The sequence below is a fragment of the Salmo salar genome, unplaced genomic scaffold (assembly GCF_905237065.1).
Source record: "Salmo salar unplaced genomic scaffold, Ssal_v3.1, whole genome shotgun sequence".
Taxonomy (NCBI): domain Eukaryota; kingdom Metazoa; phylum Chordata; class Actinopteri; order Salmoniformes; family Salmonidae; genus Salmo; species Salmo salar.
The window spans coordinates 54,145-70,190 of NW_025550450.1; the positions used below are offsets into that span (position 1 = coordinate 54,145).

The window sequence follows — 16,046 nt, forward strand, 5'->3', positions numbered from 1 at the left end:
CTGGTTGCCCTCTAGGTTACAGAGAGCTGGTAGTCCCATCCACCACACTACCAGGTGGGTGGTATAGAGGAGATGGACCCACTGGTTGCCCTCTAGGTTACAGAGAGCTGGTAGTCCCATCCACCACACTACCAGGTGGGTGGTATAGAGGAGATGGACCCACTGGTTGTCCTCTAGGTTACAGAGAGCTGGTAGTCCCATCCACCACACTACCAGGTGGGTGGTATAGAGGAGATGGACCCACTGGTTGTCCTCTAGGTTACAGAGAGCTGGTAGTCCCATCCACCAAACTACCAGGTGTGAAACAGGGAAGGGTACTCAGTGGGTATGCTAATTTGGTATATAGCAGACCTAACCCACTCTATTACATTAATTAAAACAGGAACATTTTACATTTGGCTAGAAATTCAAAAGGAAATGATCTCAACAGATAAAAATGTCCTCCTGTGTGCTACCTATATCCCCCCACTAGAATCCCCCATACTATAATGAAGACAGCTTCTCCATCCTACCTATATCCCCCCACTAGAATCCCCATACTTTAATGAAGACAGCTTCTCCATCCTACCTATATCCCCCCACTAGAATCCCATACTATAATGAAGACAGCTTCTCCATCCTACCTATATCCCCCCACTAGAATCCCCATACTATAATGAAGACAGCTTCTCCATCCTACCTATATCCCCCCACTAGAATCCCCATACTTTAATGAAGACAGCTTCTCCATCCTACCTATATCCCCCCACTAGAATCTCCATACTTTAATGAAGACAGCTTCTCCATCCTGGAGGGGGAAATCAATTATTTCCAGGCCCAGGGACATGTACTAGTCTGTGTTGACCTAAATGCCAGAACTGGACAAGAACCTGACACCCTCAGCACACAGGGGGACAAACACCTACCTGGAGGTGACAGCGTTCCCTCCCCCATATGCCCCCCTGGACACAACTATGACAACATAACCAACAAAAACGGGTCACAACTCCTACAGCTCTGTCAGATGCTGGGTCTGTACATAGTCAATGGTAGGCTTCGAGGGGACTCCTACGGTAGGTACACCTATAGCTCATCTCTTGGCAGTAGTACTGTAGACTACTTTATCACTGACCTCAACCCAGAGTCTCTCAGAGGGTTCACAGTCAGTCCACTGACCCCCCTATCAGATCACAGCAAAATCACAGTCTACTGGAACAGAGCAATACTCAATCATGAGGCATCAAAGCCAAAGGAACTGAGTAATATTAAGAAATGCTATAGGTGGAAGGAAAGTAGTGTGGAAACCTGCCAACAAAACTATTATACAACAACAAATTCAATCCCTTCTAGAACAACTTCCTGGACAACCCCCCCGGAATATTATCGCTTTTTTACGAGAAAAATGGCATAAAAATGGATTTTAAACAGCGGTTGACATGCTTCAAAGTACGGTAATGGAATATTTAGATTTTTTTTGTCACGAATTACGCCATGCGCACGACCCTGATTTACCATTTCAGATAGTGTCTGGGACGCACAAACAAAACGCCGCTATTCGGATATAACGATGGATTATTTTGGACCAAACCAACATTTGTTATTGAAGTAGCAGTCCTGGGTGTGCATTCTGACGAAGACAACAAAAGGTAATCAAACTTTTATAATAGTAAATCTGATATTGGTGAGTGCTAAACTTGCCGGGTGTCTAAATAGCTAGCCCGTGATGCCTGGGCTATGTACTTAGAATATTGCAAAATGTGCTTTCACCAAAAAGCTATTTTAAAATCGGACATATCGAGTGCATAGAGGAGTTCTGTATCTATAATTCTTAAAATAATTGTTATGCTTTTTGTGAACGTTTATCGTGAGTAATTTAGTAAATTGTTAGCGAATTCCCCGGAAGTTTGCGGGGAATTTGCTAGTTCTGAACGTCACATGCTAATGTAAAAAGCTGGTTTTTGATATAAATATGAACTTGATTGAACAAAACATGCATGTATTGTATAACATAATGTCCTAGGGTTGTCATCTGATGAAGATCATCAAAGGTTAGTGCTGCATTTAGCTGTCTTCTGGGTTTTTGTGACATTATATGCTAGCTTGAAAAATGGGTGTCTGATTATTTCTGGCTTGGTACTCTGCTGACATAATCTAATGTTTTGCTTTCGTTGTAAAGCCTTTTTGAAATCGGACAGTGTGGTTAGATTAACGAGAGTCTTGTCTTTAAATACCTGTAAAATAGTCATATGTTTGAGAAATTGAAGTAATAGCATTTCAAAGGTTTTGAAAATCGCGCCACAGGATTCAACTGGCTGTTACTTAGGTGGGACGAATTCGTCCCGCCTAGCCCAGAGAGGTTAACACCCCGGCCGTCCTACAATCTAAGCTAGATGCCCTCAATCTCACACAAATGATCATGGAACCTACCAGATACAACCCTAAATCCGTAAACACGGGCACCCTCATAGATATCATCCTAACCAACCTGCCCTCTAAATACACCTCTGCTGTTTTCAACCAGGATCTCAGCGATCACTGCCTCATTGTCTGCATCCGTAATGGGTCTGCAACCAAACGACCACCCCTCATCACTGTCAAACGCTCCCTAAAGCACTTCAGCGAGCAGGCCTTTCTAATTGACCTGCCCGGGTATCCTGGAAGGATATTGACCTCATCCCGTCAGTAGAGGATGCCTGGTTATTCTTTAAAAGTGCTTTCCTCACCATTAAAAAATCCCTATTCAAAAAATGAAAAACCAGGAACAGATATAGCCCTTGGTTCACTCCAGACCTGTCTGCCCTTGACCAGCACAAAAACATCCTGTGGCATATTGCATTAGCATCGAATAGCCCCTGCGATATGCAACTTTTCAGGGAAGTTAGGAACCAATATACACAGGCAGTTAGAAAGGCCAAGGCTAGCTTTTTCAAGCAGAAATGTGCTTCCTGCAGCACAAACTCCAAAAAGTTCTGGGGCACTGTAAAGTCCATGGAGAATAAGAGCACCTCCTTCCAACTGCCCACTGCTCTGAGGCTAGGAAACACTGTCACCACCGATAAATCCACGATAATTGAGAATTTCAATAAGCATTTTTCTACAGCTGGCCATGCTTTCCACCTGGCTACCCCTACCCCAGTCAACAGCTCTGACAGAAACTCGCCCAAGCCTCCCATTTTCTCCTTCACTCAAATCCAGTCAGCTGATGTTCTGAAAGAGCTGCAAAATCTGGACCCCTACAAATCAGCTGGGCTTGACAATCTGGACCCTTTCTTTCTAAAATGATCCACTGAAATTATTGCAACCCCTATTACTAGCCTGTTCAACCTCTCTTTTGTATCGTCTGAGATTCCCATAGATTGGAAAGCAGCTGCTGTCATCACCCTCTTCAAAGGGGGAGGCACTCTAGACCCAAACTGTTACAGACCTATATCTATCCTACCCTGCCTTTCTAAGGTCTTCGAAAGCCAAGTTAACAAACAGATCACCGACCATTTCGAATCCCACCGTACCTTCTCCGCTATGCAATCTGGTTTCCGAGCTGGTCATGGGGGCACCTCAGCCACACTCAAGGTCCTAAACGATATCATAACCGCCATCGAAAAAAGACAATACTGTGCAGCCGTATTCATCGACCTGGCCAAGGCTTTTGGCTTTGGTTTCTCAAAAGAGTTCAGTGTGTCAAATCGGAGGGCCTGTTGTCCGGACCTCTGGCAGTCTCTATGGGGGTGCCACAGGGTACAACCCTCAGGCCGACTCTTTTCTCTGTATACATCAATGATGTCACTCTTGCTGCTGGTGATTCTCTGATCCACCTCTACGCAGACGACACCATTCTGTAAACTTCAGGCTGTCACGAATTCCACCGAAGTTGGTTCCTCTCCTTGTTCGGGCGGCGTTCGGCAGTCGGCGTCACCGGTCTTCTAGCCATCTTCGATCCACGTTTCATTTTCCATTTGTTTTGTCTTGTTTCCCTACACACCTGGTACTCATTTCCCCTCATTAAGTGTTGTGTATTTAACCCTCTGTTCCCCCCCATGTCTTTGTGTGGGATTGTTTTATTGTAAGTGCTTGTGCACATGTTTGGTTGCTGGTGCGCGTCGGGTTTTGTACCCATACTGGTATTTTCTTTATGCCGTTGGTTTTGATATTAAACTGCTCCGGCTATTACCTAGTTCTGCTCTCCTGCGTCTGACTTCCCTGCCACCGGTTACGCACCCCTTTACACTGGCCCTTCCTTGGATACTGTGTTAACTAACCTCCAGACGAGCTTCAATGCCATACAACGCTCCTTCCGTGGCATCCAACTGCTCTTAAATGCAAGTAAAACTAAATGCATGCTCTTCAACCGATCGCTGCCTGCACCTGCCCGCCCGTCCAGCATCACTACTCTGGACGGTTCTGACTTATGTGGACAACTAGAAATACCTGGGTGTCTGGTTAGACTGTAAACTCTCTTTCCAGACTCACATCAAACATCTCCAATCCAAAGTTAATTCTAGAATTGGCTTCCTATTTCGCAACAAAGCATCTTTCACTCATGCTGCCAAACATACCCTCGTAAAACTGACTAGCCTACCGATCCTTGACTTCGGCGATGTCGTTTACAAAATAGCTTCCTACACTCTACTCAGCAAATTGGACGCAGCCTATCCGTTTTGTCACCAAAGCCCCATACACTACCCACCACTGCAACCTGTATGCTCTCGTTGGCTGGCCCTCGCTTCATACTCGTCGCTAAACCCACTGGCTCCAGGTCATCTATAAGCCTTTGCTGGGTAATGCCCCGCCTTATCTCAGCTCACTGGTCACCATAGCAGCACCCACCCGTAGCACGCGCTCCAGCAGGTATATCTCACTGGTCATCCCCAAAGCCAATTCCTCCTTTGGTCGTCTTTCCTTCCAGTTCTCTGCTGCCAATGACTGGAACGAACTGCAAAAATCGCTGAAGCTGGAGACTCATATCTCCCTCACTAGCTTTAAGCATCAGCTGTCTGAGCAGCTCACAGATCACTGCACCTGTACACAGCCCATCTGTAAACAGCCCATCCTACTACCTCATCCCCATACTGTTATTCTATTATTTATCTTGCTCCTTTGCACCCCAGTATCTCTATTAGCACATTCATCCTCTGCACATCTATCACTCCAGTGTTTAATTGCTATATTGTAATAATTTCGCCACTATGGTCTATCGTTACCTCCCTAATCTTCTACATTTCCACACACTGTATACAGCCTTTTTCTACGGTATTATTGGCAGTATGTTTGTTTATTCCATTGTATATTTATTTGTTTATTGTTTATTCCATGTGTAGCTCTGTGTTGTTGTATGTGTAGAACTGCTATGCTTTATCTTGGCCAGGAAGCAAGTTGTAAATGAGAACTTGATCTCAAATACCTACCTTGTTAAATAAAGGGTTAGGGTTATATAGATATAATACTGGAGGAGACCAACACTGGAGGAGACTAACACTGGAGGAGACCAACACTGGAGGAGACCAACACTGGAGGAGACCAACACTGGAGGAGACTAACACTGGAGGAGACCAACACTGGAGGAGACCAACACTGGAGGAGACCAACCATAGATATAATACTGGAGGAAACCAACACTGGAGGACACCAACCATAGATATAATACTGGAGGAGACCAACCATAGATATAATACTGGAGGAGACCAACACTGGAGGAGACCAACCATAGATATAATACTGGAGGAGACCAACACTGGAGGAGACCAACCATAGATGTGTGTGTGTGTGTGTGTGTGTGTGTGTGTGTGTGTGTGTGTGTGTGTGTGTGTGTGTGTGTGTGAGTGTGTGTGTGTGTGTGTGTGTGTGTGTGTGTGTGTGTGTGTGTGTGTGTGTGTGTGTGTGTGTGTGTGTGTGTGTGTGTGTGTGTGTATATATATATACTAACCTGAGGTAATGGGCTGGCAGGTTTGGTCAGTATCCCTCCTACATAGACAACATGTGGTAAAGTGGGCCTGGGAAACTCCAGGGCCAGATCAGTAGACAACATCCACAACCTGCTCCCCTGAACCAGGTCCTGCATGGCCACCCGCGGCTCAACGCCGTGCTTCCTCATGATGCGCTCGTACTTCGGTAACACCAGGTACTGAACGCCGAACCGGGACACCAGGTACACCGCCGTGTTGACAATCCTCTGGACTAGAGACATCCGATCGGTGAGGAGAGAGTTGAACTCTGGGACGTACGAGAGAGGGGCGGGAGCGCCGACCTCCGCCGGGTACCACAGGCCCGTGGAAAAGACGGCGTAGGGAACGCCGAGGATGTGAGCGATCACGAACCCACACATCTCGTTGGGGTCGACCAGTAAAAGGTCAAAGTCGGCGTCCTTGAGTTGGGTCATGACCTCTTTGTTTCCCACCACGGCGTCGCAGTTCTGGGCGTAGTGATCTAGAATGTCGAAGAGTTCCAACGCTGTGAGACGACCGGAGAAGATATTGCTGACTTTTGATTGGAGGAAGCTGTCGGCTGTGGAGGTGTTGAAGATGCCTGGGTAACGCTGGAAGGTGTAGTGGGGGGAGGGGGGCACCTAGAGAGGAGAGGAGAGGAGAGGAGAGGAGAGGAGAGGAGAGGAGAGGAGAGGAGAGGAGAGGAGAGGAGAGGAGAGGAGAGGAGAGGAACAGTCTTTATTATCCCAGGGGGCAATATAGTAATATGTACACAGCTCACAGTACTAGGTTACTACAGCTAACAGTACTAGATTACTACAGCTAACAGTGCTAGGCTACTACAGCTAACAGTACTAGGATACTACAGCTAACAGTACTAGGTTACTACAGCTAACAGTGCTAGGCTACTACAGCTAACAGTGCTAGATTACTACAGCTAACAGTGCTAGGCTACTACAGCTAACAGTACTAGGCTACTACAGCTAACAGTGCTAGGCTACTACAGCTAACAGTACTAGGCTACTACAGCTAACAGTACTAGGCTACTACAGCTAACAGTGCTAGATTACTACAGCTAACAGTACTAGGCTACTACAGCTAACAGTGCTAGGTTACTACAGCTAACAGTACTAGGCTACTACAGCTAACAGTACTAGATTACTACAGCTAACAGTGCTAGGCTACTACAGCTAACAGTGCTAGGCTACTACAGCTAACAGTACTAGGTTACTACAGCTAACAGTGCTAGGCTACTACAGCTAACAGTGCTAGGTTACTACAGCTAACAGTACTAGATTACTACAGCTAACAGTACTAGGTTACTACAGCTAACAGTACTAGGCTGCTACAGCTAACAGTACTAGGTTACTACAGCTAACAGTACTAGGTTACTACAGCTAACAGTGCTAGGCTACTACAGCTAACAGTACTAGGCTACTACAGCTAACAGTACTAGGTTACTACAGCTAACAGTGCTAGGTTACTACAGCTAACAGTGCTAGGCTACTACAGCTAACAGTACTAGGCTACTACAGCTAACAGTACTAGATTACTACAGCTAACAGTGCTAGGCTACTACAGCTAACAGTACTAGATTACTACAGCTAACAGTACTAGGCTACTACAGCTAACAGTGCTAGGCTACAACAGCTAACAGTGCTAGGCTACTACAGCTAACAGTACTAGGTTACTACAGCTAACAGAACTAGGCTACTACAGCTAACAGTGCTAGGCTACTACAGCTAACAGTGCTAGGCTACAACAGCTAACAGTGCTAGGTTACTACAGCTAACAGTACTAGGCTACTACAGCTAACAGTACTAGATTACTACAGCTAACAGTACTAGGTTACTACAGCTAACAGTGCTAGGCTACTACAGCTAACAGTGCTAGGCTACTACAGCTCACAGTGCTAGGCTACTACAGCTAACAGTACTAGGCTACTACAGCTAACAGTACTAGGCTACTACAGCTAACAGTACTAGGCTACTACAGCTAACAGTACTAGGCTACTACAGCTAACAGTACTAGGCTACTACAGCTAACAGTGCTAGGCTACTACAGCTAACAGTGCTAGGCTACTACAGCTCACAGTGCTAGGCTACTACAGCTAACAGTACTAGGCTACTACAGCTAACAGTACTAGGCTACTACAGCTAACAGTGCTAGGCTACTACAGCTCACAGTGCTAGGCTACTACAGCTAACAGTACTAGGTTACTACAGCTAACAGTACTAGGTTACTACAGCTAACAGTACTAGGCTACTACAGCTAACAGTACTAGGTTACTACAGCTAACAGTGCTAGGTTACTACAGCTAACAGTGCTAGGTTACTACAGCTAACAGTACTAGGCTACTACAGCTAACAGTGCTAGGCTACTACAGCTCACAGTACTAGGTTACTACAGCTAACAGTGCTAGGCTACTACAACTAACAGTACTAGGTTACTACAGCTCACAGTACTAGGTTACTACAGCTAACAGTGCTAGGCTACTACAGCTAACAGTACTAGGTTACTACAGCTAACAGTGCTAGGTTACTACAGCTAACAGTACTAGATTACTACAGCTAACAGTACTAGGCTACTACAGCTAACAGTACTAGGCTACTACAGCTAACAGTACTAGGTTACTACAGCTAACAGTACTAGGCTACTACAGCTAACAGTACTATGCTACTACAGCTAACAGTACTAGGTTACTACAGCTAACAGTGCTAGGCTACTACAGCTAACAGTACTAGATTACTACAGCTAACAGTACTAGGCTACTACAGCTAACAGTACTAGGCTACTACAGCTAACAGTACTAGGCTACTACAGCTAACAGTACTAGGTTACTACAGCTAACAGTACTAGGCTACTACAGCTAACAGTACTAGGTTACTACAGCTAACAGTACTAGGCTACAACAGCTAACAGTACTAGGTTACTACAGCTAACAGTACTAGGTTACTACAGCTAACAGTACTAGGTTACTACAGCTAACAGTGCTAGGTTACTACAGCTAACAGTACTAGGCTACTACAGCTAACAGTACTAGGTTACTACAGCTAACAGTGCTAGGCTACTACAGCTAACAGTGCTAGGCTACTACAGCTAACAGTGCTAGGCTACTACAGCTAACAGTGCTAGGCTACTACAGCTAACAGTGCTAGGCTACTACAGCTAACAGTGCTAGGCTACTACAGCTAACAGTGCTAGGCTACTACAGCTAACAGTACTAGGCTACTACAGCTAACAGTACTAGGCTACTACAGCTAACAGTACTAGATTACTACAGCTAACAGTGCTAGGCTACTACAACTAACAGTACTAGGCTACTACAGCTAACAACGCTAGGCTACTACAGCTAACAGTACTAGGCTACTACAGCTAACAGTACTAGATTACTACAGCTAACAGTGCTAGGCTACTACAACTAACAGTACTAGGCTACTACAGCTAACAACGCTAGGCTACTACAGCTAACAGTGCTAGGCTACTACAGCTAACAGTACTAGGCTACTACAGCTAACAACGCTAGGCTACTACAGCTTGTTGAGAAAGTTGATAGCAGCTGTAATGAAGGAGAGTTTAGATGTGTTGGTTTAAAACTCAGGGAGGATTAAACACGGGGAGACTCTATAAGGACTGCTGGGAGCCAATCAGAATGGATTAAACACGGGGAGACTCTATAAGGACTGCTGGGAGCCAATCAGAATGGATTAAACACGGGGAGACTCTATAAGGGCTGCTGGGAGCCAATCAGAATGGATTAAACACGGGGAGACTCTATAAGGACTGCTGGGAGCCAATCAGAATGGATTAAACACGGGGAGACTCTATAAGGACTGCTGGGAGCCAATCAGAATGGATTAAACACGGGAGACTCTATAAGGACTGCTGGGAGCCAATCAGAATGGATTAAACACGGGGAGACTCTATAAGGACTGCTGGGAGCCAATCAGAATGGATTAAACACGGGGAGACTCTATAAGGACTGCTGGGAGCCAATCAGAATGGATTAAACACGGGGAGACTCTATAAGGGCTGCTGGGAGCCAATCAGAATGGATTAAACACGGGAGACTCCATAAGGACTGCTGGGAGCCAATCAGAATGGATTAAACATGGGGAGACTCCATAAGGACTGCTGGGAGCCAATCAGAATGGATTAAACACGGGAGACTCCATAAGGACTGCTGGGAGCCAATCAGAATGGATTAAACATGGGGAGACTCCATAAGGACTGCTGGGAGCCAATCAGAATGGATTAAACACGGGGAGACTCCATAAGGACTGCTGGGAGCCAATCAGAATGGATTAAACACGGGGAGACTCCATAAGGGCTGCTGGGAGCCAATCAGAATGGATTAAACACGGGGAGACTCTATAAGAGCTGCTGGGAGCCAATCAGAATGGATTAAACACGGGGAGACTCCATAAGGACTGCTGGGAGCCAATCAGAATGGATTAAACACGGGGAGACTCCATAAGGACTGCTGGGAGCCAATCAGAATGGATTAAACACGGGGAGACTCCATAAGGACTGCTGGGAGCCAATCAGAATGGATTAAACACGGGGAGACTCCATAAGGACTGCTGGGAGCCAATCAGAATGGATTAAACACGGGGAGACTCCATAAGGACTGCTGGGAGCCAATCAGAATGGATTAAACACGGGGAGACTCCATAAGGACTGCTGGGAGCCAATCAGAATGGATTAAACATGGGGAGACTCCATAAGGACTGCTGGGAGCCAATCAGAATGGATTAAACACGGGGAGACTCCATAAGGACTGCTGGGAGCCAATCAGAATGGATTAAACACGGGGAGACTCCATAAGGGCTGCTGGGAGCCAATCAGAATGGATTAAACACGGGGAGACTCTATAAGAGCTGCTGGGAGCCAATCAGAATGGATTAAACACGGGGAGACTCCATAAGGACTGCTGGGAGCCCCTCAGGATGTACTTTACAGAACTCTACTAGAGGTTTATCTCCCCTGATCACCAGGGTCTAGAGGCAGCTCCCCTGATCAACAGGTTCTAGAGGCAGCTCCCCTGATCAACAGGTTCTAGAGGCAGCTCCCCTGATCACCAGGGTCTAGAGGCAGCTCCCCTGATCAACAGGTTCTAGAGGCAGCTCCCCTGATTAACAGGTTCTAGAGGCAGCTCCCCTGATCAACAGGTTCTAGAGGCAGCTCCCCTGATCAACAGGTTCTAGAGGCAGCTCCCCTGATCAACAGGTTCTAGAGGCAGCTCCCCTGATCAACAGCTAACAGGTTCTAGAGGCAGCTCCCCTGATCAACAGGTTCTAGAGGCAGCTCCCCTGATCAACAGCTAACAGGTTCTAGAGGCAGCTCCCCTGATCAACAGGTTCTAGAGGCAGCTCCCCTGATCAACAGGTTCTAGAGGCAGCTCCCTGATCAACAGGTTCTAGAGGCAGCTCCCCTGATCAACAGGTTCTAGAGGCAGCTCCCCTGATCAACAGGTTCTAGAGGCAGCTCCTCTGATCAACAGGTTCTAGAGGCAGCTCCCCTGATCAACAGCTAACAGGTTCTAGAGGCAGCTCCCCTGATCAACAGGTTCTAGAGGCAGCTCCCCTGATCAACAGGTTCTAGAGGCAGCTCCTCTGATCAACAGGTTCTAGAGGCAGCTCCCCTGATCAACAGCTAACAGGATCTAGAGGTGTATCTCCCCTGATCAACAGCTAACAGGTTCTAGAGGTGTATCTCCCCTGATCAACAGGTTCTAGAGGCAGCTCCCCTGATCAACAGGTTCTAGAGGTGTATCTCCCCTGATCAACAGGTTCTAGAGGTGTATCTCCCCTGATCAACAGGTTCTAGAGGCAGCTCCCCTGATCAACAGGTTCTAGAGGTGTATCTCCCCTGATCAACAGGTTCTAGAGGTGTATCTCCCCTGATCAACAGGTTCTAGAGGTGTATCTCCCCTGATCAACAGTTTCTAGAGGTGTATCTCCTCTGATCAACAGGTTCTAGAGGTGTATCTCCCCTGATCAACAGGTTCTAGAGTTGTATCTCCCCTGATCAACAGGTTCTAGAGGTGTATCTCCCCTGATCAACAGGTTCTAGAGGTGTATCTCCCCTGATCAACAGGTTCTAGAGGTGTATCTCCCTGATCAACAGGTTCTAGAGGTGTATCTCCCCTGATCAACAGGATCTAGAGGTGTATCTCCCCTGATCAACAGCTAACAGGTTCTAGAGGTGTATCTCCCTGATCAACAGGTTCTAGAGGTGTATCTCCGCTGATCAACAGGTTCTAGAGGTGTATCTCCCCTGATCAACAGGTTCTAGAGGTGTATCTCCCCTGATCAACAGGTTCTAGAGGTGTATCTCCCCTGATCAACAGGTTCTAGAGGTGTATCTCCCCTGATCAACAGGTTCTAGAGGTGTATCTCCCCTGATCAACAGGTTCTAGAGGTGTATCTCCCCTGATCAACAGGTTCTAGAGGTGTATCTCCCCTGATCAACAGGTTCTAGAGGTGTATCTCCCCTGATCAACAGGATCTAGAGGTGTATCTCCCTGATCAACAGCTAACAGGTTCTAGAGGTGTATCTCCCCTGATCAACAGGTTCTAGAGGTGTATCTCCGCTGATCAACAGGTTCTAGAGGTGTATCTCCCCTGATCAACAGGTTCTAGAGGTGTATCTCCCCTGATCAACAGGTTCTAGAGGTGTATCTCCCCTGATCAACAGGTTCTAGAGGTGTATCTCCCCTGATCAACAGGTTCTAGAGGTGTATCTCCCCTGATCAACAGGTTCTAGAGGTGTATCTCCGCTGATCAACAGGTTCTAGAGGTGTATCTCCCCTGATCAACAGGTTCTAGAGGTGTATCTCCCCTGATCAACAGGTTCTAGAGGTGTATCTCCCCTGATCAACAGGTTCTAGAGGTGTATCTCCCCTGATCAACAGGTTCTAGAGGTGTATCTCCGCTGATCAACAGGTTCTAGAGGTGTATCTCCCCTGATCAACAGGATCTAGAGGTGTATCTCCCCTGATCAACAGCTAACAGGTTCTAGAGGTGTATCTCCCTGATCAACAGGATCTAGAGGTGTATCTCCCCTGATCAACAGCTAACAGGTTCTAGAGGTGTATCTCCCCTGATCAACAGGTTCTAGAGGTGTATCTCCCCTGATCAACAGGTTCTAGAGGTGTATCTCCGCTGATCAACAGGATCTAGAGGTGTATCTCCCCTGATCACCAGGTTCTAGAGGTGTATCTCCGCTGATCAACAGGTTCTAGAGGTGTATCTCCCCTGATCAACAGGTTCTAGAGGTGTATCTCCCCTGATCAACAGCTAACAGGTTCTAGAGGTGTATCTCCCCTGATCAACAGGTTCTAGAGGTGTATCTCCCCTGATCAACAGTTTCTAGAGGCAGCTCCCCTGATCAACAGGTTCTAGAGGCAGCTCCCCTGATCAACAGGTTCTAGAGGCAGCTCCCCTGATCAACAGGTTCTAGAGGCAGCTCCCCTGATCAACAGGTTCTAGAGGCAGCTCCCCTGATCAACAGGTTCTAGAGGCAGCTCCCCTGATCAACAGGTTCTAGAGGCAGCTCCTCTGATCAACAGGTTCTAGAGGCAGCTCCCCTGATCAACAGCTAACAGGTTCTAGATGCAGCTCCCCTGATCAACAGGTTCTAGAGGCAGCTCCCCTGATCAACAGGTTCTAGAGGCAGCTCCTCTGATCAACAGGTTCTAGAGGCAGCTCCCCTGATCAACAGCTAACAGGATCTAGAGGTGTATCTCCCCTGATCAACAGCTAACAGGTTCTAGAGGTGTATCTCCCTGATCAACAGGTTCTAGAGGCAGCTCCCCTGATCAACAGGTTCTAGAGGTGTATCTCCCCTGATCAACAGGTTCTAGAGGTGTATCTCCCCTGATCAACAGGTTCTAGAGGCAGCTCCCCTGATCAACAGGTTCTAGAGGTGTATCTCCCCTGATCAACAGGTTCTAGAGGTGTATCTCCCCTGATCAACAGGTTCTAGAGGTGTATCTCCCCTGATCAACAGTTTCTAGAGGTGTATCTCCTCTGATCAACAGGTTCTAGAGGTGTATCTCCCCTGATCAACAGGTCCTAGAGGTGTATCTCCCCTGATCAACAGGTTCTAGAGGTGTATCTCCCTGATCAACAGGTTCTAGAGGTGTATCTCCCCTGATCAACAGGTTCTAGAGGTGTATCTCCCCTGATCAACAGGATCTAGAGGTGTATCTCCCCTGATCAACAGCTAACAGGTTCTAGAGGTGTATCTCCCCTGATCAACAGGTTCTAGAGGTGTATCTCCGCTGATCAACAGGTTCTAGAGGTGTATCTCCCCTGATCAACAGGTTCTAGAGGTGTATCTCCCCTGATCAACAGGTTCTAGAGGTGTATCTCCCCTGATCAACAGGTTCTAGAGGTGTATCTCCCCTGATCAACAGGTTCTAGAGGTGTATCTCCCCTGATCAACAGGTTCTACAGGTGTATCTCCCCTGATCAACAGGTTCTAGAGGTGTATCTCCCCTGATCAACAGGATCTAGAGGTGTATCTCCCCTGATCAACAGCTAACAGGTTCTAGAGGTGTATCTCCCCTGATCAACAGGTTCTAGAGGTGTATCTCCGCTGATCAACAGGTTCTAGAGGTGTATCTCCCCTGATCAACAGGTTCTAGAGGTGTATCTCCCCTGATCAACAGGTTCTAGAGGTGTATCTCCCCTGATCAACAGGTTCTAGAGGTGTATCTCCCCTGATCAACAGGTTCTAGAGGTGTATCTCCCCTGATCAACAGGTTCTAGAGGTGTATCTCCGCTGATCAACAGGTTCTAGAGGTGTATCTCCCCTGATCAACAGGTTCTAGAGGTGTATCTCCCCTGATCAACAGGTTCTAGAGGTGTATCTCCCCTGATCAACAGGTTCTAGAGGTGTATCTCCCCTGATCAACAGGTTCTAGAGGTGTATCTCCGCTGATCAACAGGTTCTAGAGGTGTATCTCCCTGATCAACAGGATCTAGAGGTGTATCTCCCCTGATCAACAGCTAACAGGTTCTAGAGGTGTATCTCCCTGATCAACAGGATCTAGAGGTGTATCTCCCCTGATCAACAGCTAACAGGTTCTAGAGGTGTATCTCCCCTGATCAACAGGTTCTAGAGGTGTATCTCCCCTGATCAACAGGTTCTAGAGGTGTATCTCCGCTGATCAACAGGATCTAGAGGTGTATCTCCCCTGATCACCAGGTTCTAGAGGTGTATCTCCGCTGATCAACAGGTTCTAGAGGTGTATCTCCCCTGATCAACAGGTTCTAGAGGTGTATCTCCCCTGATCAACAGCTAACAGGTTCTAGAGGTGTATCTCCCCTGATCAACAGGTTCTAGAGGTGTATCTCCCCTGATCAACAGGTTCTAGAGGTGTATCTCCCCTGATCAACAGGTTCTAGAGGTGTATCTCCCCTGATCAACAGGTTCTAGAGGTGTATCTCCCTGATCAACAGGTTCTAGAGGTGTATCTCCCCTGATCAACAGGTTCTAGAGGTGTATCTCCCCTGATCAACAGGTTCTAGAGGTGTATCTCCCCTGATCAACAGCTAACAGGTTCTAGAGGTGTATCTCCCCTGATCAACAGGTTCTAGAGGTGTATCTCCCTGATCACCAGGTTCTAGAGGTGTATCTCCCCTGATCAACAGGTTCTAGAGGTGTATCTCCCCTGATCAACAGGTTCTAGAGGTGTATCTCCGCTGATCAACAGGTTCTAGAGGTGTATCTCCCCTGATCAACAGGTTCTAGAGGTGTATCTCCCCTGATCAACAGGTTCTAGAGGTGTATCTCCCCTGATCACCAGGTTCTAGAGGTGTATCTCCGCTGATCAACAGGTTCTAGAGGTGTATCTCCGCTGATCAACAGGTTCTAGAGGTGTATCTCCCCTGATCAACAGGTTCTAGAGGTGTATCTCCCCTGATCAACAGGTTCTAGAGGTGTATCTCCGCTGATCAACAGGATCTAGAGGTGTATCTCCCCTGATCAACAGGTTCTAGAGGCTTATCTCCCCTGATCAACAGGTTCTAGAGGTGTATCTCCGCTGATCAACAGCTAACAGGTTCTAGAGGTGTATCTCCCCTGATCAACAGGTTCTAGAGGTGTATCTCCCCTGATCAACAGGTTATAGAGGTGTAT

General features: G+C 47.1%; 1 protein-coding gene across 1 annotated transcript in view; it reads right to left on the reverse strand.

The window, feature by feature from the left end:
• The window catches only part of LOC106595509 (2-hydroxyacylsphingosine 1-beta-galactosyltransferase-like), a gene marked incomplete at its 3' end in the record, with an annotated part of 60,048 nt that overhangs the window by 15,595 nt on the left and 28,407 nt on the right, over positions 1 to 16,046 (reverse strand). The window contains exon 3 of the mRNA XM_045713812.1: positions 5,900 to 6,538. Within this exon, the coding sequence (XP_045569768.1) occupies positions 5,900 to 6,538 (639 nt within the window). The remainder of the gene's footprint in view (positions 1 to 5,899; positions 6,539 to 16,046) is intronic.